Source organism: Cavia porcellus, unplaced genomic scaffold, assembly GCF_034190915.1.
Source record: "Cavia porcellus strain 051 isolate PalLab524CR breed Dunkin Hartley unplaced genomic scaffold, mCavPor4.1 scaffold_25, whole genome shotgun sequence".
Taxonomy (NCBI): Eukaryota; Metazoa; Chordata; class Mammalia; order Rodentia; family Caviidae; genus Cavia; species Cavia porcellus.
This window is the reverse complement of record NW_026947508.1, coordinates 19,060,878-19,088,839: the sequence shown is the minus strand read 5'-3', so window position 1 is coordinate 19,088,839 and position 27,962 is coordinate 19,060,878. Positions and strand designations below refer to the sequence as shown.

At 41.7% G+C, this 27,962-nt stretch overlaps 1 protein-coding gene across 3 annotated transcripts; it reads right to left on the bottom strand.

The window, feature by feature from the left end:
- Positions 1 to 392: 392 nt before the first annotated feature.
- Tmem50a (transmembrane protein 50A) lies at positions 393 to 27,392 on the bottom strand. 3 transcript variants are annotated; one of them, XM_003471321.5, is made up of 7 exons: positions 27,193 to 27,392; positions 25,105 to 25,209; positions 22,273 to 22,385; positions 14,766 to 14,833; positions 11,282 to 11,374; positions 7,563 to 7,623; positions 393 to 2,497 (listed from the first exon to the last, which is right to left on the bottom strand). In XM_003471321.5, the coding sequence occupies exons 2-7, from the start codon at positions 25,195 to 25,197 to the stop codon at positions 2,452 to 2,454; spliced, it is 474 nt and encodes a 157-aa protein (XP_003471369.1). In that variant the 5' UTR covers positions 25,198 to 25,209; positions 27,193 to 27,392; the 3' UTR covers positions 393 to 2,451. The 3 variants fall into 3 exon arrangements, with proteins under 3 accessions (XP_003471369.1, XP_013009532.1, XP_013009533.1); XM_013154078.3 differs by having other exon boundaries at positions 27,182 to 27,380; XM_013154079.3 differs by having other exon boundaries at positions 27,178 to 27,326.
- Positions 27,393 to 27,962: the final 570 nt, after the last annotated feature.

Sequence of the window (27,962 nt, the reverse complement as noted above, 5' to 3'; positions counted from 1 at the left end):
AGTTAGTGTTTGGCCCGTCTCAGTCTGAGGCAGTCCCTGGACCCGAGCAAAATCCAGACAAACTTTCTGCTGAAGCATAACACACGTCATCTGGAGTTCAACAGCCAACACAGTCCTCCTTCTCAGATGAAACCTTCTGAGCCTGGTCTTTAGCAACTTTCAAGTCTTCTAAACTCAGACAAGAATTGCTTACACAGCACAGCTTAAAGTTGTCCAGTGCTTTTTCACCTGGCAACCCCAAGCCTTTCCAAACGTCTCCCACAATATCATTCCCAAAGGCTTCTGATCCACAGCCTCAGGTATAGTTATAGCAAAAACCCCACTTCCCTGGTACCAAATTCTGTCTTAATTACTTTCCTCACTGCTGAGACAAAATACCTGACACCTTTAGCTAAAGGGAAAAAGGTTTATTTAGTTCACAATTTGAAGAGGTTTCAATCTACAATCAGATGACTCCAAGGAAGGGGGGCATATGACAGAGAACAAACAGTTCATGGTGGCCGAAGACAGCAAAAACAACAAGGGTATCTGTTGAGGGGGGAGCCCATATTTTTGTTTGCAGACACTGTCAGTTCAATTCTAGAGCCAACTGCCAAGTTCTTTTTTGCATGCTTAATAAAGTATGTTAACTCCTGCCTACAGCAACACAGCAGATAATTCAAAATTTTAAAAAGCTAAGAATTGACTTCTACTTAGTCCTTTCAGACATGTGTTTCGTCCAGCAATTTTCTAAAACAGCTGGCATTTCCTGAGCCCAGTCCCAGGGTGGGGAAAGAACTTGGAGTCACCAGCGAGAGGGAGATATATGGCTTTAGAATGACTGAAACACTGGTACTGACCTAGAAGAAATCATTTTAAGTCTCCACGGTCTACATATTCTTATGTGTAAAATGCTGGAATTCAACTACTGAGATTTCTTCCAATTTTCATTTTATGGGTCTGTGCAAAAAAAAAAAAAAAAATTCAGGAGCAATTTCATGGATGATGACAGCAGGACTGTCACTTCTTTGTTTAGTGTCCTGACGGCCAAAGATATTCAAAATCCAACAGTATGGCAGAAAATGGAGGCTCAGGTAGAAGAGCCCACATACTGAAACCATCAGATAACAGCTGTGGTTCATGGGGCTAATTGTAGCCTGTTTTATGAAAGACATTTCCAGCCAGAATTCTGAAGTATGTGTACCTTATTTTGCAAACGTTGGGAGCCTCAGGGGACATGTGTTCCAAAGAGCAACAGACTGTAAAAGTTCCTGCTAGCTAATGTGTGTAATTACAAGAGACCCTGCTGGTCTACAGAGCTTAGTGGTTTGGATCAGAGATAAAATAAAGCATAAAATCCAGTTTATTGTAAAAACAACAAAGAAATTTTATCACCTAGATAAGACTAAGGTGTCAAGTCATAAATTGGCAGGGCAAACTGGAACTTTCCTGAGCCCTAGAGTGGAAACCACCCTGCCCTTTCCTAAGGCCAGATTAAAGGACAGAAAATGCAGATATTGGCAGTAAGAAGTCAAGGTCAAGTTTTCTTTCTACAAGGGAGGGAGGGAGAAGAAAAGGCCAGGAAGGACCACGCAATTTTTGAGTTACCTATTGTCTCACTGTATTCCCTCCCCCACTCTTCCTTACTATAAAAGTAGCCCTTGCACACCTGGACATGGGGCGACAGAGATTTGTGGCAACATGAGGCTTCTCCTCCAAAGCTAGCTTTGAATAAATCCTGTCTCCTTTTCACCAAAAATGCCTCCTGTGGTCTGTCTGGGAGCTGCAGGCACACATACCTGAGAGTGCAGCGCCCCCGTGTGACGGCTGAGTTACACCCCTCCCCTGACTCTGGCACATGGAAGAGAGCCCCATGGAGGAGACACAAGGAGCCTGGTGGCTGAATCATGGCTTCTTCCTTCTGACACGTTCACCCACCCTTCGGGAGACCCTCAGATGCTAATATGCTGAAACTTTCACGGAATTTTTGGTAAAATCATACAAACCAAATGCAGATATGTAATGAGAAACAATTTCAAACGCTATGTACAAAAACAAGAAAATGCTCATATTTCATTTTACATTTGACACTTTGAGAAGAGGTCACATTGAAATAAACACATTAAATCTCCAGGGCACTTTCATTGCAGTTTTGGACCTCAGACCAAATACACTGATGAATCTGTAATTTCTTCTGTATTTTACTTTTATTTTTACAAATTATACCATGATAAAATGCCAGAAGTTACTCATGTGAAACAATTTCCTTTAACATTGTATAAGTTAATTAGGTGCATACCACAAGAGATTCTGTTGCTGTTTACACAGGGGGTTCTCATGATTTTAGCATTACACAACTTGAAGCTGAGACTGCACTCAGAAGTAGGTTTAGAAAATGGCATTACAAAAGACTGGGAGTGAGCGGTAAAAAACCCCTCGGAGGGCTGCCAGGCTGCGGGAACTCTGCTATTTTCACTGCCACAAGTCTTCAGTGCGGCCAAACTTAAACACCAGTCCTCTGTGGGCAAAATAAGAAACATCACATGACTTCCTGGCTTTGAGAGAAGACAGTACATGAGATTTTTGAGGATGGAGAGAAACAAGCAACAAAGAGCAATGGTGAGCTGCATAAAACACATCTGCTATGGAACGTATCAAAATGGAAACTGGCCATTCGAAAGAGATGGATTCTCGTGCTGTTTACCACCTTCTTTCCCAAACCTTAACGCATGAGTACAGAAGACACACAACTTTGGACGATGTTTAGTGTGAGACTATGAATTATCTGACTTTGTCAAATTCATTAAGTCTTTTCTGGGGACTTGGGGGGGGGGAACAGAACCCATGGCTGCTAGGTTAAGTGCTGTACCTCTGAAATTCATCCCCACACCCCGACCCCATTCGTAAACCTTGATGTCTTCATGTGCTAGGTGCCAGGGCTACAAGATAGGTAAGGCACACAGTCTTCCCCTCAGACTTATACCTGACAACACAGTTTTGTTAAGTACTGTGTCACAGGGGCATACACACGATGTTAAGAGAGCGCAGAGACAATTCATTCTGTGTAAAAAGCTGGAAAACAATTTACAGTGGTGATATCTAAAATGGGATTTGATAGATAAACAGGAGTTGGATTGGTAAGAACAAAACCTAGTGAGGATGATGTTTCAGGGAGAGGAAACAACACTTGAGAAGGGTCAGTGCTGGGGATATAGCTCTGTGACAGGGTACTCAGCTGCCTAGCACGTTCTCAGTATAGCCAAAAATTTAAAAAAAGAAAGAAAAGAAAAACAAAAAAAGGTCTTGCTGGTTACGGTGGTGGGCACCTACATGCTCAGGTAGGTAGGATGTTTTTGATCCTAGGAGAGCAAGATCCATCCCATCCTTAGAAAAAAGAAAAAATTCTTCAGGGCCCCCAGGAACAGCCCAAAAGACACACAGGTGAGGAGTGTGCTCGCCCAGGCTTACATCTGGGGTTTAGGTGAGGGCATGGCTATAGCTGTCTCCGAGCCTTCAGTTCAAGAAGCCAGGAGGACAGCAGTGTGCAGAGAAGACAGCTGAGGTGTGGCAGAACAGGGCAGAGTCTCGCAAGGCTGGACAGGGCTGAGGGGACAAGGAGGTTAGGGAGCTGAGGCAGCGAGGCTTTGGAGAGCCAGCCCATGGAGGCCAATCCCAAGGTCCCTGCAGCGGGTGAAGGGCAGAGGCCGCCCATAGGCTCTCTCAGCGCCCCACTGGTTCTAGTCCCAGGCAACCCAGGAAATAGGGCTCTGCAGAGACACAGCTGTTTAAAAGCAGCACCTAATGACTAGTTGATTGCTACTGTCCGTGGCCTATGGATGTGGATCTGTCTGTGGATCTGTGGTTGTCAGATCCAGTATTTCAAGAAAAACCAAAACTCTGATGGGGGTGGGGTACCAGGAACTGAATTCAGAACCTTGTGCTTCACAGGATTTTCAAATTTTGGCTCAATAAAAAAAAAGTCTAAACAAAGCAGAGCTGGAAGGAGAATTTGGCTGGTCAGCTGTCTGTTTTAATCTTTTCTTCAGACAGCTTTGAAAAACTGAAGATGGGAAACGACAGGATTAGAGCTTTTTCTTTTTTTGGTACTGGGGATTTTATTTTTTATTTTTTGGTACTGGGGAGACTACGGTCTTCAACCCCAACCTGTCCCAGTATGGGGATTGAACCCAGAGCCTTCACTCTGAGCCACAGTCCTGGCCCTTTTCTGTATTTTTTATTTTATTTTACTTTTTTATCGGTACCGGGGATCGAACTCACGACCGCCTGCTTGCAAGGCAGATGCTTATGCCGCTGAGCTAAACCCCCAGCCCCCCTGTATTTTTTATTTTGAGACAGAATCTTGCTGAGCTACCCAGACTGGGCTTGAACTTGTGATTTTCCTGAAAAGAGCACTCGGGTTACAACTGTGTACCACCATGCTCAGCTTTTCTGAGGCCTTCATAAAGGTAAACACTTGAGCATTTTTCTATAAATGAAAGCAAAAACAGAATCAGAAAGTCATTTATACTCATTCTTGGAAGTGTAATAATTTTTCTTTTTCGAAAAATGTAGTGATTTGATAATTTGTTAATTTTCAAAAGGTGATTTGAGCTCTGCTCCTCTATTTAGCATCAGACCTTCTGCTGTAAAGGAACAGAAACTCAGGCTGGGTCTTAGGGGCCGACACTCTCCAGGAAGCTTAGAACAGACACAGCGACTTCCAAATGTAAGCTGAATAGTTCCTTGGGAAAGGACCAGTCCCTCCCATACTGTCCCTGGGTCACCTCAGCACTACAGCTGCCTCTTCAAAAACAATTTCTGAAATAGTCTGTACCTTTGCTAAGTACTGTTCTAAGTCAGAATGGTAGGCAATCTGCTTCCACTGTGCTGGCAACAGTGCCTACTGGCCGAGTGTAACGTAACTCGTTTCTAAGTAGAATGTTGGTAACAAATGCAAAGTTAACCAAACTCGTTGCATATGAAACTAATTCATTTAAACATTTTGGGAAAATGATAAGTCAGTGATCAGTTTCCACGGTTTTCTGAAACGTGGTAACTACTGTATGAACTTACATGCTTCTCCCCTTGTTGGAAGACATATGTAAATTTCCTGTAAAATTTTTTCTTTCACTCCTTTGCTTCTCCTGCTGTGACATGAACTTTTCTCCTACAGGCAGTATCCCAGAATGGAAATGACTTTATCCTTTATCCTTGCTGGAGTGGATGAGGATTAAGACACAGAAGTAGCCGTTTGCCCCTGTTAGCAGCTCACAGTAAATCCCTGCCCCTCCCAATCCTGGAGCTCCTCTCACTCTACCTGTCCTGTGACTTTACTTCCCTCTGGTTGCCGCTGAGGGGGCTGACCCCTCCAGGACACCTTGGACCCCATGGAGATATTGGAGCTGAGGGAAACCTGATCATTCTGTAAAGCATGACTCTCAGCCTTGCAACTTCAAAGGAGAAGAAACCCAAAACATCAACATGTAGCTTCTCATAACACAGGCCATGTACCCTAGAAAATTAACAGACTTACTCAAATTTTATTTCAAAACTGGAGGAGATTTATTGATTTTATGTTTCTCAAGTACAGTGTTACAATTAAGGGAAAAGGGCGGGGAGGAAACAACTGGTACTAGGCAACTGCTTAAAGGCTCAGCACAAGGAGAAAATCATTTCAAATTCCAACACCCTAGCAGCTACAGCCTGCACTAAGGAGTCAACCTGGATCTAACTGTGAGCCGCACGGTCTCAAGGAGGTGCCCTGGCTCCTCTGGGCCTGGTTGTACACATAAAATGGGGACTAATGGAGCAATCTTCAGCAATGGTTATCAGGATTCATTTAGAGTGTGCATGAAAAAAAAGCACTAAGAATGATGTTTAGCACATAGCAATCGCTCAATAAACTTTGTTTTGTCTTGTTTTGAGATTCCATCTTTCTAAACTGCTCAACTGTCAGGTTGGGCTTGAATTTGAGAGCTTCCTGCTGCCCAGAGAGCTAGGATTATAGGATGGTGCCACCATGCCTGGTTGGTTACTAATATTTTATGTATAAAAAGCAATGACTGGGCTGGGGATTTAGCTCAGTGGCATAAGCACCTGCCTTGCAAGCAGTCGGTCATGAGTTTGATCCCGGTTCCCATAACAAAAAAAAAAAAAAAAAAAACAAACAAACAAAAAAAGCAATGAGTTCCCAGGTTTCCCACTACTTTGAAGACACAAGATACAATTCAGAGAATGGCCTTTTTTGCTTTTTCTGTCCTTCTGCTGCCCTGCAATCTTTAATAAACTTATTACATGCTAAAAAAATAAAAATAAAAAAATCCAACACTAAGTGTGGTAGCACACACCTGTAATTCCAGCATGTGGCAAGCTGAGGCAGGAAGAATATTGTGAGTTCGAGACCAACCTGGGCTACAAAGTGAGCTCAAGGCCAGCCTGAACTGCATACTGAAACCCTGTGCCAAAAAGACCAAAAAATAAAAATAATAATAATAATAATAATAATCCAGAGAATGTGTTTCTTGCTACATCTTAATTTACATGCTTCTCACTTCCAAACCGATTTTATAAAAGTGGTAAAAATACCTGGTGAAGTAAAATTAAGTGTGAGTACTATCCATTATTGTTAAAACGAACAACTCCTTGTAGTTCAAGAGTGGTTCAAGTAGATTCGGAATTTTTCTTTTTTTCTTTGGCGGCGGGAAGAGACAGGGAAGGAAAAGTTTCATAATACACAGTAATTGCCTAGCTGTTTTTGGCTCAAAGCCTTCTTTAAAACCCTGACAAGAGCCAGACGCTTCCCAGAAGCAAGCAGACCTATTCCCTGCACTCGGACGCGTCTGGTGATTCTCACTGTCAGAGGCCACCTGCAGCATCTCCGTAAGCACCGAGGCGGAGGACAAGAAGTGGTCCGGGCTGGGGTGCGGGAGAGGTGGGCATTAGGGGAAGGGCGGACCCTAAATTTCCAAGAAGAACCAACATGGGAGAAGATTACTAATAAAAGGATTGGGCTTTTAGTGGCTGTAGTAATCTTTTCATTTGCAGTTGCACCCAAAGGGTAAAATCTGAAGAGGCTTTTCCTCCACAGCTCAAATCTCTCTCATATATTCATTCCGTTGTTGGTTTTTTGAGACTGGGACTCACTACGCAGTTCAGGCTGGCCTTGAACTAATTACGTAGCCCAGGCTGGCCCTGCGCCTCGAACTCATGGTGATCCTCCTGCCACAGCCTCCTGAGTGCTCGGATTACAGGTGTGCGTCACTACGACCAGCCTACTTGTATATTCTAATGACACCAAAGGAAAGCATTAAATCTAAAGGAAAGCAAGTTTAGGAAAGTTTCTTTTTCCCATTAAAAGCAACTATTAGAGATATACATTTAAAATGAACATTGTCTTTGTAATGTAACAAGATCAATATGATTCATAGTTATTTATTGGGGGGAAGCAATTTTAAAAATTAACATATATTCCCAAAGTTGGCAACAAACCCATATATTAAAAATTAAGCCCCTAAATATAGTAATAGACATAAAAGAAATTATTGTTAAAACCATGTAAGATGAAGAATGCAAAACAAACTTACCCAAAAAATATGAAGGCATTCTGAAAAAATACAGCAATTCCAGGATACACTATGGGTTTTTCTGTAAAAACAAGGACAATATTTAGAGGCTTATGATGTCAAAAGATTTTATTTCATACCTGCTGGCAAATCTCAGTTTTCCTACCTGGCATAACTGACGTCTCGGGGAACTGTGGCTGCAGGGAGCACTGAATGATGTAATAAGTGTGACAGAGTCTAATACCGATCTATGCCAGATCCCTTCACTCATTTTACAAGTATTTACTAAAGGCGCGCTGTGTGGTAACGCTGTGCAATGTGCTCAGGACACAGAGGTAAACAAAACAAACTATTCTGCTTTCATGGAGCTAGACAATATGAAAAATCAACAGAGAGAAAATAAAGCAGGATGGCATATGAAGTGTAGCAAATGATGATGCTTGACACAAGTGGCCAAGAAGACCTCATGAGAGGTCAACCCTGGAGCAGGGCAAGGAGGAAGTGAGGGCAGGGGCCAGGCAGAAGCAGCAGGACAGCAAGTGCAAAGGCCCTGTGGTGAGACCATGCAAGCACAGTAGAGGGCTGGTTCCATGAAGGAAAGAAAGAAAAGCAAGCGACAGAAGACAGCAGTATGTATACAAGGACCCTGACTTTTTACTCTGAGTGAGGTGAGAAGCCACTGGAAGGTTCTGAGTAGAAAGGTGGCGTGAGCTGGCATATTTTAACAGGATCCCTCTATTTGCAGTGCTGAGAATAAAGGGAAGAGATGGGGAAACCTGCAAGGTGGCTCTCGGAAATCAGGCAAACCATTGTGATGGAACAGCAGCAGCACTGGAGAAGTACAAAGTGGTCAGAGCCAGGATTCACTGTACAGCAGTGTCAACAGGGTTTGCTAATGCGCTGGCGTTCGGGGAGGGGGAGCGGAGCCTAACCACCCAGGGCTGTGGCCTACACCCTGGGGAGACGGCACAGCCTCAACTTGGAGGGCAAAGGTGGCCACAGGAACACTGCGCTCTCACTTATCTGGGACTGAGATGAAATTCTCATCCACTTCTACTGCTGCAGCTGCCAATGAGTACCCGTTAGAGACAAACCAAGGCCCGGTAACAGATGGGCTGCCAACTTTCTCACCTTAAAATAGTTACAACTAGGGGCTGGGGATTTAGCTCAGCGGCATAAGCGCCTGCCTTGCAAGCAGGCAGTTGTGAGTTCGATCCCCGGTACCGATAAGGAAAGACAAAAAAAAAAAAAAAATAGTTACACCTTTATCTGATGAGTATAACAGCTGGCTTATCTAGGCCTTCACTACCATTCCACATTAATAAACATCACAACTAGAGTGGGTATAACATTATATCAATGCAGCTACGTAAAATCACAGATCTGCTGCTAATAATTCTCAGTGGCTTTTATAAAAATTACTTAAAATTCTATGAGTTAAAGATATTCCTACAAGAATAGTTTCTGTAGTAACAAATGTGTCTGGGAAAGGATCAGTAATTTTCTTTTTACTTCCTTTATATTCTCAGTTTTCTATAATATAATGAACAAGTACTATGCAATTCAATTCACCTGATTAAAAAGAAAGTGGTTTTTTTGTCTGTCTGTTTGTTTATTTGTTTAGTTTTTTTTTTTTTTTCTTCTTGGTACCAGGGATTGAACTCACGACTGTGCGCTTGCAAAGTAGGCACTTATGCCGCTGAGCTAAATCCCCAGCCCTACGTTGGTTTTTCCAATTTTTTTTTTTTTTTTTTTTTTTGTCTTTTTCGTTTTTATCGGTACCGGGGATCGAACTCACGACTGCCTGCTTGCAAGGCAGGCGCTTATGCCGCTGAGCTAAATCTCCAGCCCCCCTACATTGGTTTTTTGAGATAGGGTCTGTGTAGTTCTGGCTGGCCTCAAACTTACAGAGATACTCCTGCCTCAGTCTCCTGAGTGCTAGAATTAGAGGCTTGTGCCATCACACCCAGCTATGATTTATTTAAAAACATGACAGTGACAGACATTTTGTAGCAGCAGGAGAATGACTTACAATTCCATATTACATGCAAAAAGCAAGGGCCATGAGCGCAGGGGTGTGGCTCATTGGCAGAGCCCCTGCCTAGAGAGGCAAAGGCCTAGGTTCAATCCCAACGCCACAAAACAAAAAGGATCAAAGTGTATTTATAATAATAACTATATCGGGGCTGGGGATTTAGCTCAGTGGCATACGTGCCTGCTTTGCAAGTGTGTGGCCATGAGTTCGATCCCTGGTACCAATAAAAAACAAAAAGAAAAAAAAATAATAATTATATCAAAAACCTAATTAAAGAGACAGAAAGGAATACATTAAAATATTTAAGAATGTAAACGTTAATACCATTTCTTTTTCTTTTCTCTATTTTCTACATTTCTACATTTCTGGAAACAAAACTTTAGTATGTCACAAAAGCAAAGAAAACTATTTATATATTTGTACAGTATTTGAAAATGCCCATTACTCTGTCTCTCAGATTTAACTACTTTTAATACAAATTCAGCCAACACATAATTTTAATCTGAAAGTTACATTTTCTTCAAAAAAGAGTAAACCTGAGCTAAGTTATCTCACTGTACATGATGGCGTAAATGGGGCTGCAGGGTGAGACACAGGGACCCCCGGGCTGAGAACTCTCGCGGAGGGTGTGCTGGTGGCCTGGTGTAGGTTGATAAAAGGCTGATTCCAGGCTTCCTTCTGCATTCAGCTCTCACGTGATCTATATCCTGTGTGGCCCGATACTCTCTTTAGCAAATTCTGCAACTCCTCTCTCCACTATCTTGGAGTAAAACTCACGGATGATATAACCCAGTGATGGCAAACCTTGTTGAGTCCAAGTGCCCAAGATGCAACTTACTTATTTATTTATTGCAAAGTAAATAAATGCTGCAACACACTGCAATTATACCTGGGTAACTGAGGCTTTAGTTTAGAAAAAAACAACTCACACACTTAGTTCTGCACGCCCACTGTGGCACGTGGTCACCTCACTACCACTGATACAATTTAACTAAAGGGAACTGTAATATAAAAAGCAAGTACTTGGGTTGGGGATTTAGCTCAGTGGCATAAGCGCCTGCCTGGCAAGCATGAGGTCGTGAGTTCAATCCCCAGTACTGCAAAAAAACAAAACAAAACAAAAAAAACCTCAAGTACTTTTCTACCTAAAAAGGGATGATAGTATATTGCCAGGAAAGCTTAATGAATGAATTTCAATTTTAGGATCTTAGGACTTTGCATGGATACTATTCTGAAAGTTAAAACTAGATAAATTAGAGAAAAATATTAGAAGATTTTCAAAGCCAAAGAGTAGCAAAGTTTGAATGTCCCATTCCTTCTAGGTTTTGGATTGAAAGAAAAACAAAGAAAAGAATGCTGAAAACATAGGAAACAAACAAAAGCCAACACAGGTGGTGGAAAGGAGTCTCCATATACAAACGTATTGCTAGTAGTTGGCCCATCTGTATGAAGAAAGCTTTATTCTAAAATAACCGAATTTTAAATGGAGTGTGGTGGTGCACGCCTGGCATCCCACCACTCAGCAGGCTGGGGAAGGAGGCTGCTGTAAGTTCCAGGCCAGCCTGGGCAGCATAGTGAATTCAAGGCCAACTTGAACTACATAGCGAGACCCTTAAAAAAATAAAATAAAACAATCAACTTTAATATGAACCTCAAGCATTCCATAGAAATAAGCCATAACTCCATAACTGGTATTTTCTCTTACCTTTAGCAACATAACCTCCAAACAGAATCCACATAGATGCGATCAGAGATCCGAAGGCCAGCATGAAACCAATGAACAGCCAAATGCGAGCACCTTCAAAGAAATAACATTTTACCAGAACTGCTTCTCTTGGGGCAGCACTCAGTTCAGTCTGCCTTCCACACAGAAAAACTAAGATCTAAAGTAAGAACAGTAGAAGAAAATGCATTAAAGATCTTTTTTGTTTGTTTTTGAGACAGGGTCCTATGAAGTCCGGGCTACCTTTAAACTCATAGCAATTCTGCCTCAGCTTCCTGAGTACTGCGATCACAGGTGTGTGTCACTACACTGGGCAAGGATCTTTGTTCAGTGCAGGTGTTGGTCTTTTTTTTCTTGGTTTGTCTGTGTGCTTGAATGTGCAATTCTAAAAATTATCATTTATTGGCCTGCATATTTTAAGTGCATATATGTACTTTTCCCAATTACCTACACTGAGAAAAATTTTACTGAGTCTTGCCATAAGGCACTTCATAACAAGCTAGGCATGGAGGCATTTGCCTATAATCCCAGCACCAAGGAGGCTGAGGCAGGAGGATCGCTGCAAGTCTGAGGCCAGCCTGGACTACATAGTGAAACCCTGTCTCAAAAAAATGGGCAAACTGGGGGCTGGGGATTTAGCTCAGCGGCATAAGCGCCTGCCTTGCAAGCAGGCAGTCGTGAGTTCGATCCCTGGTACCGATAAAAAGGAAAAAGACAAAAAAAAAAAGAAAGAAAGAAAAAAAATGGGCAAACAAATAAAAAATACTTTATAACATATAATTTCACTGTTGTTAGAAGCTTGGGGTCCACTTATTTTTAGAAACTGTACTCTAAGTCAGGTGTGACAGCACATACTTGTAACCCCAGCACTCTGGAAAGCGGAGAAAGAGGGATCACAAGTTTGAACCCATCCGGGGCACCTTAATGACTTAGTAAGACCCTGTCACAAAGACCCTCGGTTCAAGCCCTGGTACCAACACACACACACACACACACACACACACACACACACACACACAGATGCAAAACAGAAAACAAGAAACAAGAAAAAAAACCTTGTGCTCCAAAGTTTAAAATCCTCCAAAAGTATTCTTTTTTTCTCAAAATGGGAATTGAACTCAGGACCTCCCACTTGCCTGGCAGGTGTTGTGCCAGTGAGCTGCATCCTTGGTTCCTCAAAAGTATTTTCTTTTTTTTTTTTTTTTTTTTTTTTTGGTCTTTTTCGTTTTTATCGGTTCCGGGGATCGAACTCACGACTGTCTGCTTGCAAGGCAGGCGCTTATGCCTCTGAGCTAAATCCCCAGCCCCCCTCAAAAGTATTTTCTTTTCTTTTCTTTTCTTTTTCTTTCTTTTTTTTTTTCTGGTGCCGTGACTCAGGACGATCAAAAGTATTTTCAAATGGTAACATACTTTTTTAAACTCCCATGTTAGGGGCTGGAGGTTTAGCTCAGCGGTATAAGTGCCTGCTTGGCAAATGTGAGGTCATGGGTTTGATCTCCGGCACCAAAAAACAAAACAACTCCCACTTTATTTGTATTTATTTATTCGGTATTGGGAATTGAACTCAGGACCTCATGCTTGCCACACAGGCGTTGTGCCGCTGAGTTATACCCCAACCCAATAATTCCCACTTTAGTGGCAGGAATGTAATTAGGTGGAAAACTTGCTGAGCGCACAGAAGGACCGAGATTTTACCTCAACCAGGTAACAACAAACATTTCATACTCAGTGAGAGAGCAATAAAAAAAAACTAATCAGAAAGTAAATTCATTTTTAAAGTGCATCTTTATTTATTTATTTTTAAATTTTTTATTTTCAGAAAGTAAATTCAAATGTACCATGGTTGCCACTTAGGAAAGCTGCACTCAAATTAAGTTTACAGAGAAAGACGATCAACTTTTAAACTGCCTTGACGAGACACCTATGAAAACTTGCTGTAAATAAAAAATGGAGCCATTACACTGCCTAAAAATGAATACTGAAATAGTCTACCTAATTAGCACAAATGTATTTTAGTTAAAAAAACCTCACAGATTACATATTATTTTATATTCAAAACATAAATAGCTCTTAAATAATAAACTGTTACCGACAGATGTGGTATCAAAGTAACGACATCTTTCCCTCGCCCCCAAAGCGTGTCAGCTAACAAATTTTATTCAGGAATCCGATGGCCGTGTTCTAGCCCTGCCCCTGACTACTAACACATTATAATGCTAACTGCTATTATTCTTCCTTCTTTTAGGAGTGCACAAGATTATGATTGTGTTTTTTCTCCTGCTTTAATAAAAAAGTCACTTTGAAATTTTGTCTATACTGAGGTTTATTTTTATGTAGACATAATGTTTATCCATCATTTGAACTGCTTAATCAGTGTCTGCCCTCATCGAACTGCTGAGTACACGGGGCTCTGGCAAGCTGTGCCGTGCAGCCTGCAGCCTGCTCACCTTTGGTGCGCGGTTACAGAGCCCAGGGCAGAGCTCCTGGCTGGGAAGGAAAAGAGGCGGCTGCATGAGACAGGCACCAAAACTCGGCGACTGTGGTTTTAAGGTGGAAAGAGTTCTGGGGACTGTACCTGTGAAAGTGGTTGAGATGGTGCCCCTTTTTTTTTTTTTTTTTTTTTTTTTTTTGTCTTTTTCATTTTTATCAGTACCAGGGATCAAACTCATGACTGCCTGCTTGCAAGGCAGGCGCTTATGCCGCTGAGCTAAATCCCTAGCCCAAGATGGTGCATTTTATGTTATGTGCATTTTACCACATTGAAAAACTATTCTATGATTTTTTTTTTTTCTTGAGACAGCATCTCACTATGTAGCTCAGACTGGCTTTGAACACACTATGTACCCCAGGCTAGTCTCAAAACTTGCAGCGATCCTCCTGACTCAGCCTCACAAGTGCTTGGATCACAAGCATGCACTACCATGCCCAGCTATGATTTTTTAACTATTTCAAATGTTAGTTCAGCCAAATACCATTTACAGAGACAAGGAGAAAACTCATACGGTACACATGTTGCACATGTATCATCATCTACTGCTCTCTACTGTATCTTGTAGATAAGGGATTTGACTTGAAGCAAATCCCTTCAATCAGGCACTTTCTCAGTGCTTGACCTTTAACAAGGTCATACACTCATCGCTGGCTGGTACTCTGCACTGTACAGACAACTTTCATCATATGTGACTTCTTTTTTGAGACACGGTCTCACTATGCAGTTCAGCCTGACCTCGAACTCATAGCAGTCCTCCTGCCTCAGTCTCCCAAATGCTGGAATTGCAGGTGTATGCCACAAAGCCCAGTGATCATACGTGACTCTGACTTTCTGCCTTGGAATTCATAATCTCTGCTCTGGATATCACTTCATCTCATGCTTAATTTGAAGGAGTGAAGACAAATGTTTCCCACATATAATTCTCATTTTAAGGACAAAAACATGGACTGTATGATATTGTTTGCATTTACTTACCTGTTTGACCCAGACAACCTTCACTGTAACTATCACCCCGAACTTGTCCATTCGATACTGCATTTATCCTGTATGCACAAAATAAAACCACGAATTAGGGTAGTGCATGCTTGTGATACCAGCAAGAAACTGTCTAAGACATCTAAGTGTCAGACATAAGCAGTTAGGGTTCCCCAAATCCAAGGATAAGCCTCATGACTCGCGACTTGAAGCAAATCCCTTCAATCAAGCCCTTTCTCAGGCTGTGGTTTCGGGCCTGGCAGCATCAGCATCACTGGGCAGTTTGTTTGAAAATGCTGTGACCTTGCCTTAAGCCTAGCCAAGTAGAACTTTTGGACTTGGAGCCCAGAAATCCCAGCTCTAAAGTCACGCAGGTGATTTTGTTGCTTATTGAAACTGACACATGAAATTCTCAAAATTTTATCTTGTTAATGTTTTGTTTTCCATTTGCACACATAAGACATTCTCAACTCAGAGCCATGGGTGGCAACAGCGGAGAGGCAATGGGCCTCAGCTGAATCAAAATTACTTACACCGGCTAGGAAATGATTCTTTGTAACAATTTGCATTCATGTCCAATGTTTGAAGCAATAATCATTATTTTGAAAAAAACAGTAACTTTTAACCTGAGAAGATCTAAGACAGACTCAGGTGGTAAAATCCTTTTTAAATTTTGATACATGCTCTAAAAGCAAGGCTCTAAATGGCCTTGCTTTCTCCTTTTCTACTGTGGTCCTGGGGATTGAACCCATAGTCCTCACATGGAGCTGTACCCTTGGGCCTTTTTTATTTACTTACTTATTTTAAGATAAGGTCTTTTTTTTTTTTTTTTTTTTTTAAATCGGTACCGGGGATCGAACTCACAACCACACACTTGCAAGGCAGGTACTTATGCCACTGAGCTAAATCCCCAGCCCCTTAAGATAAGGTCTTGATAAATCACTAAGTTGTCCAGGTTGAGCTGGAACGTGAGATTCTCTTGCTGCAGCCTCCCAGAGTTCTAGGAATACAAGCATGTGCCACTATATTCACCTGCCTTACCTTCTTTGAAAAATTTTAACTTTGATGGGGAAAATGTTGACAATATGTCAAATTGAAGTTATAAAATATTATCTACATTTTATATATACCCACTTGGTTTTTAAAATATATATGTGTAATAAATTTCATGAGGGCAGGGCCATGCCTATCTTGTTCCACATTTCTATTCTCAGTGCCCAGCACAAATTTAGCAATTGCAGGTGCTCAATAAACGTGTTGAATGTATGAGCCCTAGTTGTCACAAAAATACAAAATCTTATTCATGCAAATCTAAGCTCTAGAATGATTTGCGTACTCTGTTATGTTCCAGAAAACTGAATTATTGCATGATCCGCACTTCTACACCTGGATACACACCCAGAGGAATGAAATCAGTGCAGCATCTGCACTTGTACCCTTGTTTAGTGCAGCACCATTCACAAAAGCCAAGGCAGGAAATCAACCTAGAAGAAAGTGTTGTGCACACACGTGCGATGGAAAGTTATCTTGTCATACAAAAGGGAATTCTTTCACTTGCAGTGACCTGGGTGGAACTGGAGGACATTATGTTAAACAAAATAAGTCAGGCACAGAAAAAGAAACGTTCACCAAAAAGTTGATCTCATTGTGGTTGTGAGTTCAATCCCTGGTACCGATTAAAAAAAAAAAAAAAAAAAAAGTTGATCTCACAAAGGTGAAAAGGAGAAAAACTGTTACCAGAGCCCAGGAAGGGGATGGGCAGAGAATAAAGACAGGATCATTAATGAGTAAAGGGAAACAGTTGACAGAGAGAATAATCTTTTCTTTTTTAGGGTGGTGGTGGTGATGGCAGGGGTTTTTGTCTTTTGTGTTTTTTTTAACACAAGGTCTCACTATGTACTTCAGGTTGCCCTTGAACTCACTGTATATCCCAGGCTGGCCTTAAACTCACAGCAATCGCCCTGCCTGCTGGGATTACAGGCAGGCACCACGTGTAGCAGTGGTGGAATGGAGGTAGGGTCTCACCATGTAGTCTAAGCTGACGGTAACTCACTAAGTAGCTGAGGCTGGTCTCAAACTTCTAGCGATTCTCCTGCATCAGCCTCCCAACTAGGAAGAATTACTTCTGACGTTCTACAGATCAGGGCAACTATGAGTGACAACAATTAATTTGATACTTAAAGATGGCTAGTACAGAGAGAAAGCTGCATGGTCACAAAGAAATGATAACTTGGGCTGGGGATTTAGCTCAGGGGCATAAGCGCCTGCTTGGGAAGCATGAGGTCATAAGTTCGATCCCTGGTACCACCAAAAAAAAAAAAAAAGAAATGATTAACTCTCTGAAGAGACAAATATCTCTAATCTGATCATTACACAATGTATATATGTATTGAAATATGACACTGTACCTCATAAACATGTACAATTATTATATGTCAATTACAAAATTGTTAAAGACTCATAATTACTTGTGGTGGTTAACTGTCAACTTGAGTTGGGAACCCCCAGCCCTAGTTCTGGTGTGAAAACCCAATTTAAGGAGGATTGTTTTCTGAACAGTAAAAAAGGAGAACAGGAGGGAAGGATTTTAGTTGTTCCCTTTGGAGGAGCTATGTCCTTGCTGTCACCGAGGATGTCCCGTTCTCTTTGGAGGAGCATCATCTTCCCTCTGGGCATCATCTCTGGGCTTTTGGTGAGGATTCTTTAGCTTCCAGCACCAAACCCTCGACCTCCCGGCACAGACCCTTTAGCCTTCCATCATGCACCCTTTGGCCTCCAGATGCGAACACGCAGGGAACACCGCTGTGGGCTCCAGGTCTCCAGCCAGAGCTCTTGGATCTCTGCTGCATGGATAGATCTTTTATTCTCTTCTACATTCAACTTTGTGCGTATGACTGTAGGCCAATCTTGTAAATTTCTGTGTCCTGCATTAAATCTGATTGTTTTAATTTGCATCTCTCAAATGACCAGTGAGGTTGAATAGTATTTCACACATTTATTTGCTGTTTGTATTTCTTCACCTGAGAAGTGTGTATTCATCTCAGATGCCCATTTTTGGATCAAGTTTTTAAACTTGGGAGAACTGATTTGTTTTTTATACATTCTCGATAGTAATCCTTTGAGGAACAGCTGGCAAACACTTTCTCCCACATTGTGAATTGTCTCTTCACTCTGTTCGTGGTTTTTCTTGCTGTGAAAAAGCTTTTTAATAAGATGAGATCACAGTGGTTGATTCTTTGTGACAGTTCCTATGCAGTCACGGTTTTGGTCATGAAGTCTTTGCCAATGTCTTCAAGAGTTTTACCTACTTTATCTTCTAGCAGATTTAAAGCATTTCTGGTTATTTTGAATACTTTGAAGACTTTCCTTCAATTTAGGTTTGTTTCATGTTTCTTTATGGTCAAATTCTGGCCATGCATCTGTGGCAGAAATAGCACAGAAGTGACAGTGTTCTCAGTGCCACCAACTGAGCAGCACAGGTTCTGATTGGTCCCCGGCTGGCGATGCTCACTTTGATGTTTGAGAAAGGCGGGAGCTACAAGGCTTTTCTCTTCAGTTTCCCCCCACTGTAACTATAAGCTTTGTATCTATGTAAATGTCCTTATTCTTCATCAAATTTTATTCTTGTATTTGTTTTATATCAACAGAGACCACAGATTTTCTGTTTTATTCAACGGGCCAAAATGTCTAATAGTGGTGATGCATAATGGTACACACCTATAAGTGCATCACTCAGGAGGCCGAGGCAGGAGGATTGCTAGGAGTTCAATACCACCTGTGCAACACAGTGTGTTCAAGGTGCTGTCTCAAAAAAAAAAAAATCTAATCTAACTGTAGGCATAGCAGCACATTCCTGTAATCTTAGTACATAGGAGGCTGAGGCAGGAAGACTGCTCCAGCCAAAATACTGTACATATGTAATTCTGTACATAAATATATTTACTAGACATAGGATTTTATACACATAATTATTACATATAACATATATAAATGTGCATATTAAATAAAATATATAATAAAAATACTGTGATATAATATATATATCACAATACTATAATACTATTTTCCCTGGTTAGGCTATGACAGATCCTTCAGTCTCAAGATGTCCTTTATGTCCTTCTGGTACATCCCATCACTCTGTGAGCATTTCTTTGCTTTTAGGTACAAGCTGATGCCGTCTCCTAATGCAGGTCTAGTGTACCAGCTCTAGCTTTAGAGTTCTAATTTCTTTCAGTGGAGAATGGTACTTAAAAAGCAAGACTAGGGTACCAGTGTGTTGTTTGTTCTGGGAACAGAGCTGATCTGAATGTTCTCTTCCCTTCATCAGGAACAGTCTTTTGGACCTCCTCAGGCTTCTACACACCCCTTAGGGTTGCCTGGGCCTCTGTCCTCACCCTGCCCAGACCTGAGAGGCACCCTGGGCTGCCGTCCTGTGGGCCTCAGTGTCCTATTCTGCTCTTAGTTTTGGCAGTGCACCTGGTTTTCTGCTGGAGCAGCCTGGCACCCTTTGCCCAGATCGAGCCATCTGGATTCAACGGTTTGGGAAGAGAAGAGTTGACTATTATTTGTGTGTGTGTGTGTGTGTGTGTGTGTGTGTGTGTGTGAGAGAGAGACAGACAGACAGACAGACAGAGACAGAGACAGAGACAGAGGGAGGAGAGATTATGCTTTAAAATTAAAAAACCAGACCTATACCCAGAACCTTTACTTTTTAAAAGTTCCAAATACTGGGGGCTGGGGATTTAGCTCAGCAATAAGCACCTGCCTTGCAAGCAGGCAGTCGTAAGTTCAATCCCTGGTACCGATAAAAAGAGAAAAAGAAAAAAAAAAAAAAGGTTCCAAATACCTAGAACTTTTATAACAGAAAAGTTATTAACAAGAGAGTAACTGCTTTTTTTTCCTTCTAGCCATTTCAATGATAATTAGGGGTTTCTCTGACACACCATGGAAACATGAAGTCTGAAGCCAAAAGAGATGACACACGACTGATAAAAACATGAGCATCAGGTCTGCTATGATTTTGAATCAGAAACCTAGTAGAATTTGAGTTCATCAGGAAACCCTGTCTTTACAGTACATTCACTCTCTACCACTGGGACTGCTTCATAGGGAACAAAGTAAGTTTTTAAAGATCTAAATATCAAACAATTGGGGCTGGGGATTTAGCTCAGCAGCATAAGCACCTGCCTTGCAAGCAGGCTGTCGTGAGTTCGATCCCCGGTACCAATAAAAAGTTAAAAAAAAAAAATAATTAACCAATCCCCTCCAAAAAAAATCTAAGGACAAAAGGAGGGCAAAATGAACAATATCAGATAAGTAAACCTTCCAGGGGCTGGGGATTTAGCTCAGCGGCATAAGCGCCTGCCTTGCAAGCAGGCAGTCGTGAGTTCGATCCCCGGTACCGATAAAAATGAAAAAGACAAAAAAAAAAAAGTAAACCTTCCAAATCAGAACCAATGTTGAAATGCGTGTGCCAGCTTTTTAAAAGGGTTCTAACAGCATAATTATGACAATAAAGTAAACTACAACAGAACGGCAACAGTTAGAAACCCCTGCTCTCCAGCTGAACTTCAGAGAAAAAGACAAAAGCCCTTTGCTGTCAGACGGCTACAGAAGTCAGCCCTCTGCTCCCAGATGGAAGACTGCTCTGCCACTCCCGTTAGTCACACGCCACTTCGTCAGTGTAGCAAAATTTAAAAATGTAAAGAATGCTCACCTGGTTTGATGAAAATCTCAGAGAAATGACCCCAAAATGTTACTGTCAAACATCTACAGAAAGCTGCTGACAGGGGCCATGTTTAGGCAGGGAGGACCGATGGGAATGGAACCAAAGGGAGCACTCTGCAGGGAAGGGGTATTTTCTTTTTGTCCTTTTTCTTTTTTTTGGTACCAGGAATCGAACTCAGGACCTTGCACTTGCCAGGCAGGCACTTGTGTCACTGAGATATATCTCCAGCCCAAGGGGATATTTTAAATTTTGACCTGGTAGTGTTTATACAGGTATGCACATAAATAAGAATTTATTGACACACACACACACACACACACACACACACACACACACGATTTGTATACTATGAGTATCTCACTGAATATATTGATACTTAATAATCCCAGCACTCAGGAGGCTGAGGCAGCAGGATCGTTGCAAGTTCAAGACCAGCCTAGGCTACAAAGTGAGCTCAACGCCAGCCTGAACTGCACAGTGAAACCCTGTCTCAAAAAGACAAAAAAAAAAAAAAAAAAAGAGAGAGAGAATAACAGCAAAAAAAAAATCAGAAAGGTTGATGACCTCAGTAGATGAAATTTCAAACAGAGAGGTCCTGAACTTAGAATCTGCATGGAAAGGGTACAGCACAGATGCATCCTTCCACCAGGAACAAGGACAGGACACAGCAGACAGGTACGCGGGAGTGCTGGAGGGCAGAGTGGGGAATGGGGCTGATATCACAGGGGTGATCCCAAGGTCTGTAGATGGAAGAAGGAATTGCCACCTCATTTCTCCCCACCTCGTGGGAGTCTGCAAACTTCCTTTAAAGATCAGATAAACATCTCAGACCTGTGGGCTGCACTGTCTCTATCAATGCAAAACCAGGAAGCGGCCACAGGGCACACGTAGTGGCTTCAGAGGGACTGTTTCAACAGAACTTCCGATTTATGATTTATACAGCCTGCTAATCCAAACTGCCCTCTAGCACCCTGGTTGACTACTGACTCTCTTTAGGCAAGGGGTAAAAGGCGTTTTCTCTTCAGTAACTGAAAGAACTATCTGGAAAGAATTACAGCAACTAGTGAGAAGGATGACTAGAGAAAAGCCCTTTTTTTCCCCGCAGTGTGGAAGGCCAGCTCTCTGCTACTTCCTCTATGCTGAAGCTCTGACCCAGGATTACAGCTTTCACTCAATTTCCCTCTACTCTTTTCTAAATAATTGTGGGTAACCAAGGGTCACCAGATACCTGGGGAAAGGCCTGCAGCACATCAGAGACAGATCTTGTTAAACAGACTACACAGGTCCCTACAGAAAGCACTCATAATTAAGGAAATATATGGCCCTTGAAACAAGAACTTGCCCTTGGAAATTAAAACACGAGGCTAGAAATGAAAACATTCAACAGGTTAGAGGATGAAGTGGAGGAAATTTCCTGGACTATGAAACAAAAAGAGACAGATGTAGAGAAGAGAGCTGCAGGGAAGACCAGGAGAAGACCGCTAGCTCTCTGTTCTTCTCTACTGTTCCACTGTTAAATCATATCCTATTTAACTTTTTTTTTTTTTTTTAATTAGTACTGGGGATCGAACTCATGACCGCCTGCTTGCAAGGCAGGTGCTTATGCCGCTGAGCTAAATCCCCAGCCCCATCATATCCTATTTAGTAACACTTAAACATTTTTTTTATCTGCAATCTGTTGAGTTAAACACTTAAACATTTTAAACCTTACAACTATAGATAAAACAATGTTAGTTTGTGACCATCTGTGGAGACAGTGTCAGTAACAATAACACTTACATTAGGAAGGCTATTGTAGCTATCACTCCACAGGCATGGTATGAGTGGTTGAAGTCTTCCATTTTGGGATAATTAACAGCTGCATCTATGATAATCCACCAGCCTGTGAAAAACTAAATCAACAAGAGGTGATGCCAAGGTGAAATTACAGCAATATCATATCTTATTGGCCCCCCACAAAAAAAGGCACAGTATCTAAAACAAGATGCTCCTTCCAATGAATTTCAAAATTCTTTAAACATAATTGCACACTTTGTCCATGCCTAAAAAGTTCATTAAAGATTAGATACCCTACGCCTACTTCAATTCTTATTTCATATTGCTATAAATTCTTTAATCTAATTTTGTGAATTAGAAATATGGAGACAGGAAAAAAAATGACTCAAGTTCCAACCTACTAAAGAAACACCCTATGATACAATAGCAGCCTCTAGAAAGACATTACTAAAAAGAGGCTGGGGATTTAGCTCAGCGGCATAAACACCTGCCTTGCAAGCAGGCAGTCGTGAGTTCAATCCCTGGTAACGATAAAAAGAAAAAAGACAAAAAAAAAAAAAGATTATTACTAAAAATGAAGAAAAATAAAATGGGGTACAAGTGTTGGCAGTGTTTAAGCTATCCTCTTAATGTTGCAGAATAATAGCTCTACAACTCTATTTTTTACTTTTGATGAATTATGGGACAGTCTTGTTCATTTTTTGTTTGTTCTTTGGTTTTTTGTTTGTTTTTGAGACAGGCTCTCACTGAGTAGGCTGACCTTTAACTTACTATGTAGCCAGGGCTGGCCTCAAACTCACAGAGATCCTCAAACCTCAACCTCCAGAGTGCTCGATTACAGGCTGCACCACCATACCCTGCAGAGTGAGGTCTTTAGATTGCATCCGATGTGATTTTAATTCAATTTATTTAATTGAATTTGGTTCTGGATTATCAAGGGTGAATATACAAGCAAAAAAAAAAATCATACAAATATTTATCATCTGAGCAAAAACTTACAGTGAAAATGATGTTACCAAAATGTCCCATTAGCTTACGTGAGCAACCCCTTCCCCAACTCTGGCCCTGTTAGCTCTGGAAATTGCCATTTTCTGGCAATAATTTTAAAATAGCTATTTTAGAGCCAGGTGGTGGCTCACGCTTGTAATTCCAGCACTCAGGAGCCAGAGGTGGGAGGATCCTTTTGATTTTGGAGATCAGCCTGGACTACAAAGTGAGCTCAAGGCCAGCCTGAACTGCATAGCAAGACTGCGTCTCAACACACACACACACACACACAGACACACACAGACACACACAGACACACATAGACACACACACACACACACACACACACACACGCTATTTTAAGCTAATCAAATTACCAGAACCACATGCCGTTAATGACATTTAACTGGCTACTACGAGTACCCTGATATTTTCTTCACAGACAAAAAGTTAAAGTCTCAAAAAATATTTGTAAGAGCAAAATTTGTACAGTGCCATTAAATGTTGCTGTTATTTTGGAAAATTATAATTAGTCTCATAGATACTAAAAAGATACGATAAAGAGGAGATGTTTAAATTTAGATTCTTATTGATTTGTTTACTTAAAATTTACTCTTGGGGCTGGGGATTTAGCTCAGGGGCATAAATGCTTGCCTTGCAAGCAGACGTCGTGAGTTCGATCCCCGGTACTGATAAAAAGGAAAAAAGACAAAAAAAAAAAATTTACTCTTTAGGGGCTGGGGACCAACAGGAGTGGCTTGCCTAAGGTGTGTGAGGCCCTAGGTTCAATTCTGGGCACTAAAAGTAGTTAATTAATTAATTAACTTACTCCTTAGAATCTATGGCACTCTAAGAGCATAAAAAACTAACATCAAATTAAAAATTAAAGAGCACCAAGGCACAGGAGAGGAACTTGAAAAAAAAAAAAAAACTAACATCAATCTGAATGTGTTGTTGCATGCTGCAAACCCAGCACTGGGCGGCTGAGGCAGGAGGATCACAAGATCAAGATCCAGCATGGGCAATTTAAGAGTGATTCTGTCTCAAAATTAAAAAGTAAAAAAAGGGTGGGGACATAGCTCATTTGAAAGGTCCTGGGTTCAACCTCCAGTACTCCAAAAACAAACAAAAAAGAAAGACAATAAAAAACAATGAAACCCAAGTATGAGACCCCTTGAGGACTCTGCAAGGTAAATAAGAATTTTATTTTGGAGCTGGATGTGGTTGTGCACATCTGCAGTCACAGCACTCTGGAGGCCTTGTTTCAAAATTATTAAAAAGAAAAAAAATTCTGTGAGTTTCCTGTTATTTTTCTGATAAGATCAAAGAGGAAGTTAACTCTGGGTTATGAAGAAACACAACCAAATCTCTTGACTGATCTTTACCTGATTGTTTCTCCAACTTACTGCACTCACTAAGGAAGGCATAAACCATACAACAAACAAACAGACAACCTCTGTATGATGTTTTACTATGTCAGTTTTCCATGCAGTTAAAATAATCCAATCAAATTCCAAACTATTAGCAAATATATATACAAACAAAACTTCAGCATTTATTGCTGGGTGTGGTAGTGCATGCCTATAATTCCAGAATTTGTGGGAGGCTGAAGCAGGAAGAGTTTGAGGTCAGCCTGGGTTATAAAATAAGTTAGTTCAAGGCTGGCCTGCATAATGACTGTCTGTCTCAAAAAGACCGAAAAAAAAAAAAAAATCAGAAAATGTTTATTAAACTAAGCTCAGTAGTCAAACATTAAAATAGAAGTACAATTTTAAAACATCACCAAATTCAAGATACGTAACAGAAACAAGTTAAAATAATGAAGGTGCAAATTATCTGAACACTCACCAGAATACCAGCAGCGATGGAAGCTATAGTATTGCGCTTTTCTCCCCAATCAATGCATTCTGAGCATCTCATGCCTTCTAGAAATCCAGACATTTTTTCAGGTCACTTCAAAACAAAACAAAATAAAGACCTAAATAAAGTACTTTGCTTTATTTGTTTCTCACCTGGTTTATGTCCCTGGAAAATAGTTAACAGTTCAGGAGTAATTTAATAGAAGTTCCAATTGCTTTATTTTAGCTCTACATACTTCTTGTGACTATCTGATTAAGCTTTTGATGAAGTGTTACATTACAATTTGGAAAACAAAATCTGCATTTGTAGATGGGTGTAGGAGCACACACTTGTAATCCCAATTTGGGGAGGCTGAGACAGGAAGACCCCTGCCACATTCAAAGCCAGCCTGGACTACACAGTAAGATTCTGTCTCAAACAACAACAATAATAACAAAAAAATGGATTTGTTCTAGATTTTTGTTTTGTTTTGTTTTTGAGACAAAGCCTCACTATGTATCCCAGGCTAGCCTTGACATCTCTATATAGCCCAGACTGCCTTCAGCAATCCTCCTGCCTTAGCCTCCTAAATGCTGGAATTAGAGATTATAGGCATGCACCACCATGTCTGGAATTTAGGGTTTTTTTAAACTTAAAAGATGGTTTTGGGCATAGTGGCACACACCTGCCTTAGGAGGATCATTACAAGTTCAAAACCAGCCTGGGCCACAAAGTGAGTTCAAGGCCTGCCTGAACTGCATAGCGAAACCCTGTCTCAAAAAGAAATAATAATAATAATAATGATAATGATAAAAAAATGGTTTTGTATATTAAGTAGTATGAACGAAAGTATATTTAAGTAATATGAACAAACGCAGGTATCCGAATATTAAAAAAAAAATTTAACTATTAGTTGGCCTCCTCCTAAACACTGTCAGATCCTGTTTCCAAATACATTACCAAATTAAGTTATTCCACAAAAAACCGAGTATAATTATTTAACTTTATATTATAGTTCAGGAGGACTAATACAATCAGGAGATGATAATCTTTGGCTGAGTTAAAGCACAGATAAAAACTACTTCTCTTGGGAACTTTTTAATAGAACCTGTGGTTCTTCCCACCGAGATTAGGACACTGCACTGGAGGTTTTAACTCTACCTTCATCATTTCTTTCCACCTCATCAGTTTTTCCTTCTTCAAGTTTACCTTTGGTGTCATTTCTATGTAAACACTCATTTTATTTTACTATCTCCTCAAAAGCTCCGACCAAAAATAAATAACCCGTTGCCATTTAAATTATCGTAACTGGCCTAATTGTCTTTAACAAACTACATAAAACATTCCTATAAGCTCAATTATGAAGATCTGGCCTGAGACATATCCACATAATCTCTATTTCAGAGTGTGAAAAAACCCGAATTCCATATAACTTGCTAATAGTCAAGAAACACCCAACTCCCGCAGCTATTCTGTAGCCAGCAATCATGACTATCCAAAACCATTGCAAGTTTTTACCTTCGGTTTTGAAAATTAACTATTAAAAGCTGAGTTCAGTTCTGAAAATTCACTTATTTCGTTCTTCCCTAAGAACAGCAACCCATTAGGTTTTTATTTTCGATTTATCTCAACGACCCCGCCCTGAATCCATTTTTCTTTGCATGAGTACGGACACACAGCAGCCTAAACTCCGCCCTCCAGATTCTGAGAATTTCAGGTCCAGGCTGGGACTTGAAGATCTGGAAACTAGTTCTAGTTCCGCCACTTCTCTCGTGTATCCATCAGGCAGTTACATTCGCTCTTGATATCTGTGTCCCACTCCAAAGTAGAGGGGCACTGATGCCCTGGACAGGGCTGCAGTCCCCTCCCGATCTCTCCGCTGCGGTCAGAGCCTGGTGAGCCCGGACGCGGTCGCGTTCTCCCTGCCGCCGGCACAGGACAGCAGGAAGTGGGCAGGATGGTCCAGCGAGGCTCAGCCCCAGTTTGCAGCTTCCCACAGGGTGGAGGCAAAGACCTGTAGGCGTTAGCCAGGGTCCGTGCCTTACCCAGCCTGCAGCTGCTCCCCCTTACCCTTACTCTTACCCACCAGACACGTACGTCCAGCCCTGGCCGTGCAGTAGGTAGGTGCCCGGCGTCGCGCCACGCGAGGCCGCCTCACTTGCCCCTAGTCTCAGCCAAGAAAACAAAACGACCACAAGCCGGCAGACCCCGGATGTAGCAGCTCCGCCCCCGGCCAGCTGCGCATGCGGAGACTGGACGGAGAGCGGGGCTTGGGGAAGAGACCGGCAGAGGCAGAGGCGAGTCACGCCCACCACGCCGTGCAATCTGCGCATGCCCGGGAGGGCTAGGCTGCTTCCAGCCGCTGTTACCCTCTGGAGGTGGAAACAGATAAAGCGAGTACCCTTTTTAAGGGTAGGCGTGAGGAGGCGCTCTTTTTCCTAACTTCTCGAAAGAAAAGTGTCCATAGGAGCTCAGTATCCATCGTGGGTGAGATGGTGAATTTTCTAGCGCAGGGTCTGTAGCTGCTCAGCTGAGGCAGGTAAAGGAGTCCGGTCCTGCGGGCTGCAAAAAGCGGCCGCAGGTGTGTGGCCTCGCAGCACTGAATACTCAGGGGTTTTAAGTACTGTGTTTTTGAGGAGCATTGAAGCTGCACCGCCCAGAGGGACCGCTCAGGCCCGGAGCCCCGGCTTCCCAGTTCTGCGTGAGGGGTACAGGGCCCCCAGACGCCGCGCGGTGACCCTCTTTCTTCACCATTTGTTGTTGCAGAGGGTTTCTCAGCCTCTGCACTCCTGACTTTGGGGGCTGGATGATTCTGTTTATGGGAACTGTCCTGTACACTATCTGCGCCCGTTTTCCATTCACCGGAT

Excerpts from the sequence above, each read along its gene's own strand:
- Tmem50a (XM_003471321.5), bottom strand. The coding sequence starts at position 25,197 with ATGTCTGGATTTCTAGAAGGCATGAGATGCTCAGAATGCATTGATTGG. Across the intron at positions 22,386-25,104 it reads CCATCGCTGCTGGTATTCTG|TTTTTCACAGGCTGGTGGAT; the intron begins GTGAGTGTTCAG and ends TTGTTGATTTAG. Across the intron at positions 7,624-11,281 it reads TGGAGGTTATGTTGCTAAAG|AAAAACCCATAGTGTATCCT; the intron begins GTAAGAGAAAAT and ends TTGTTTTTACAG.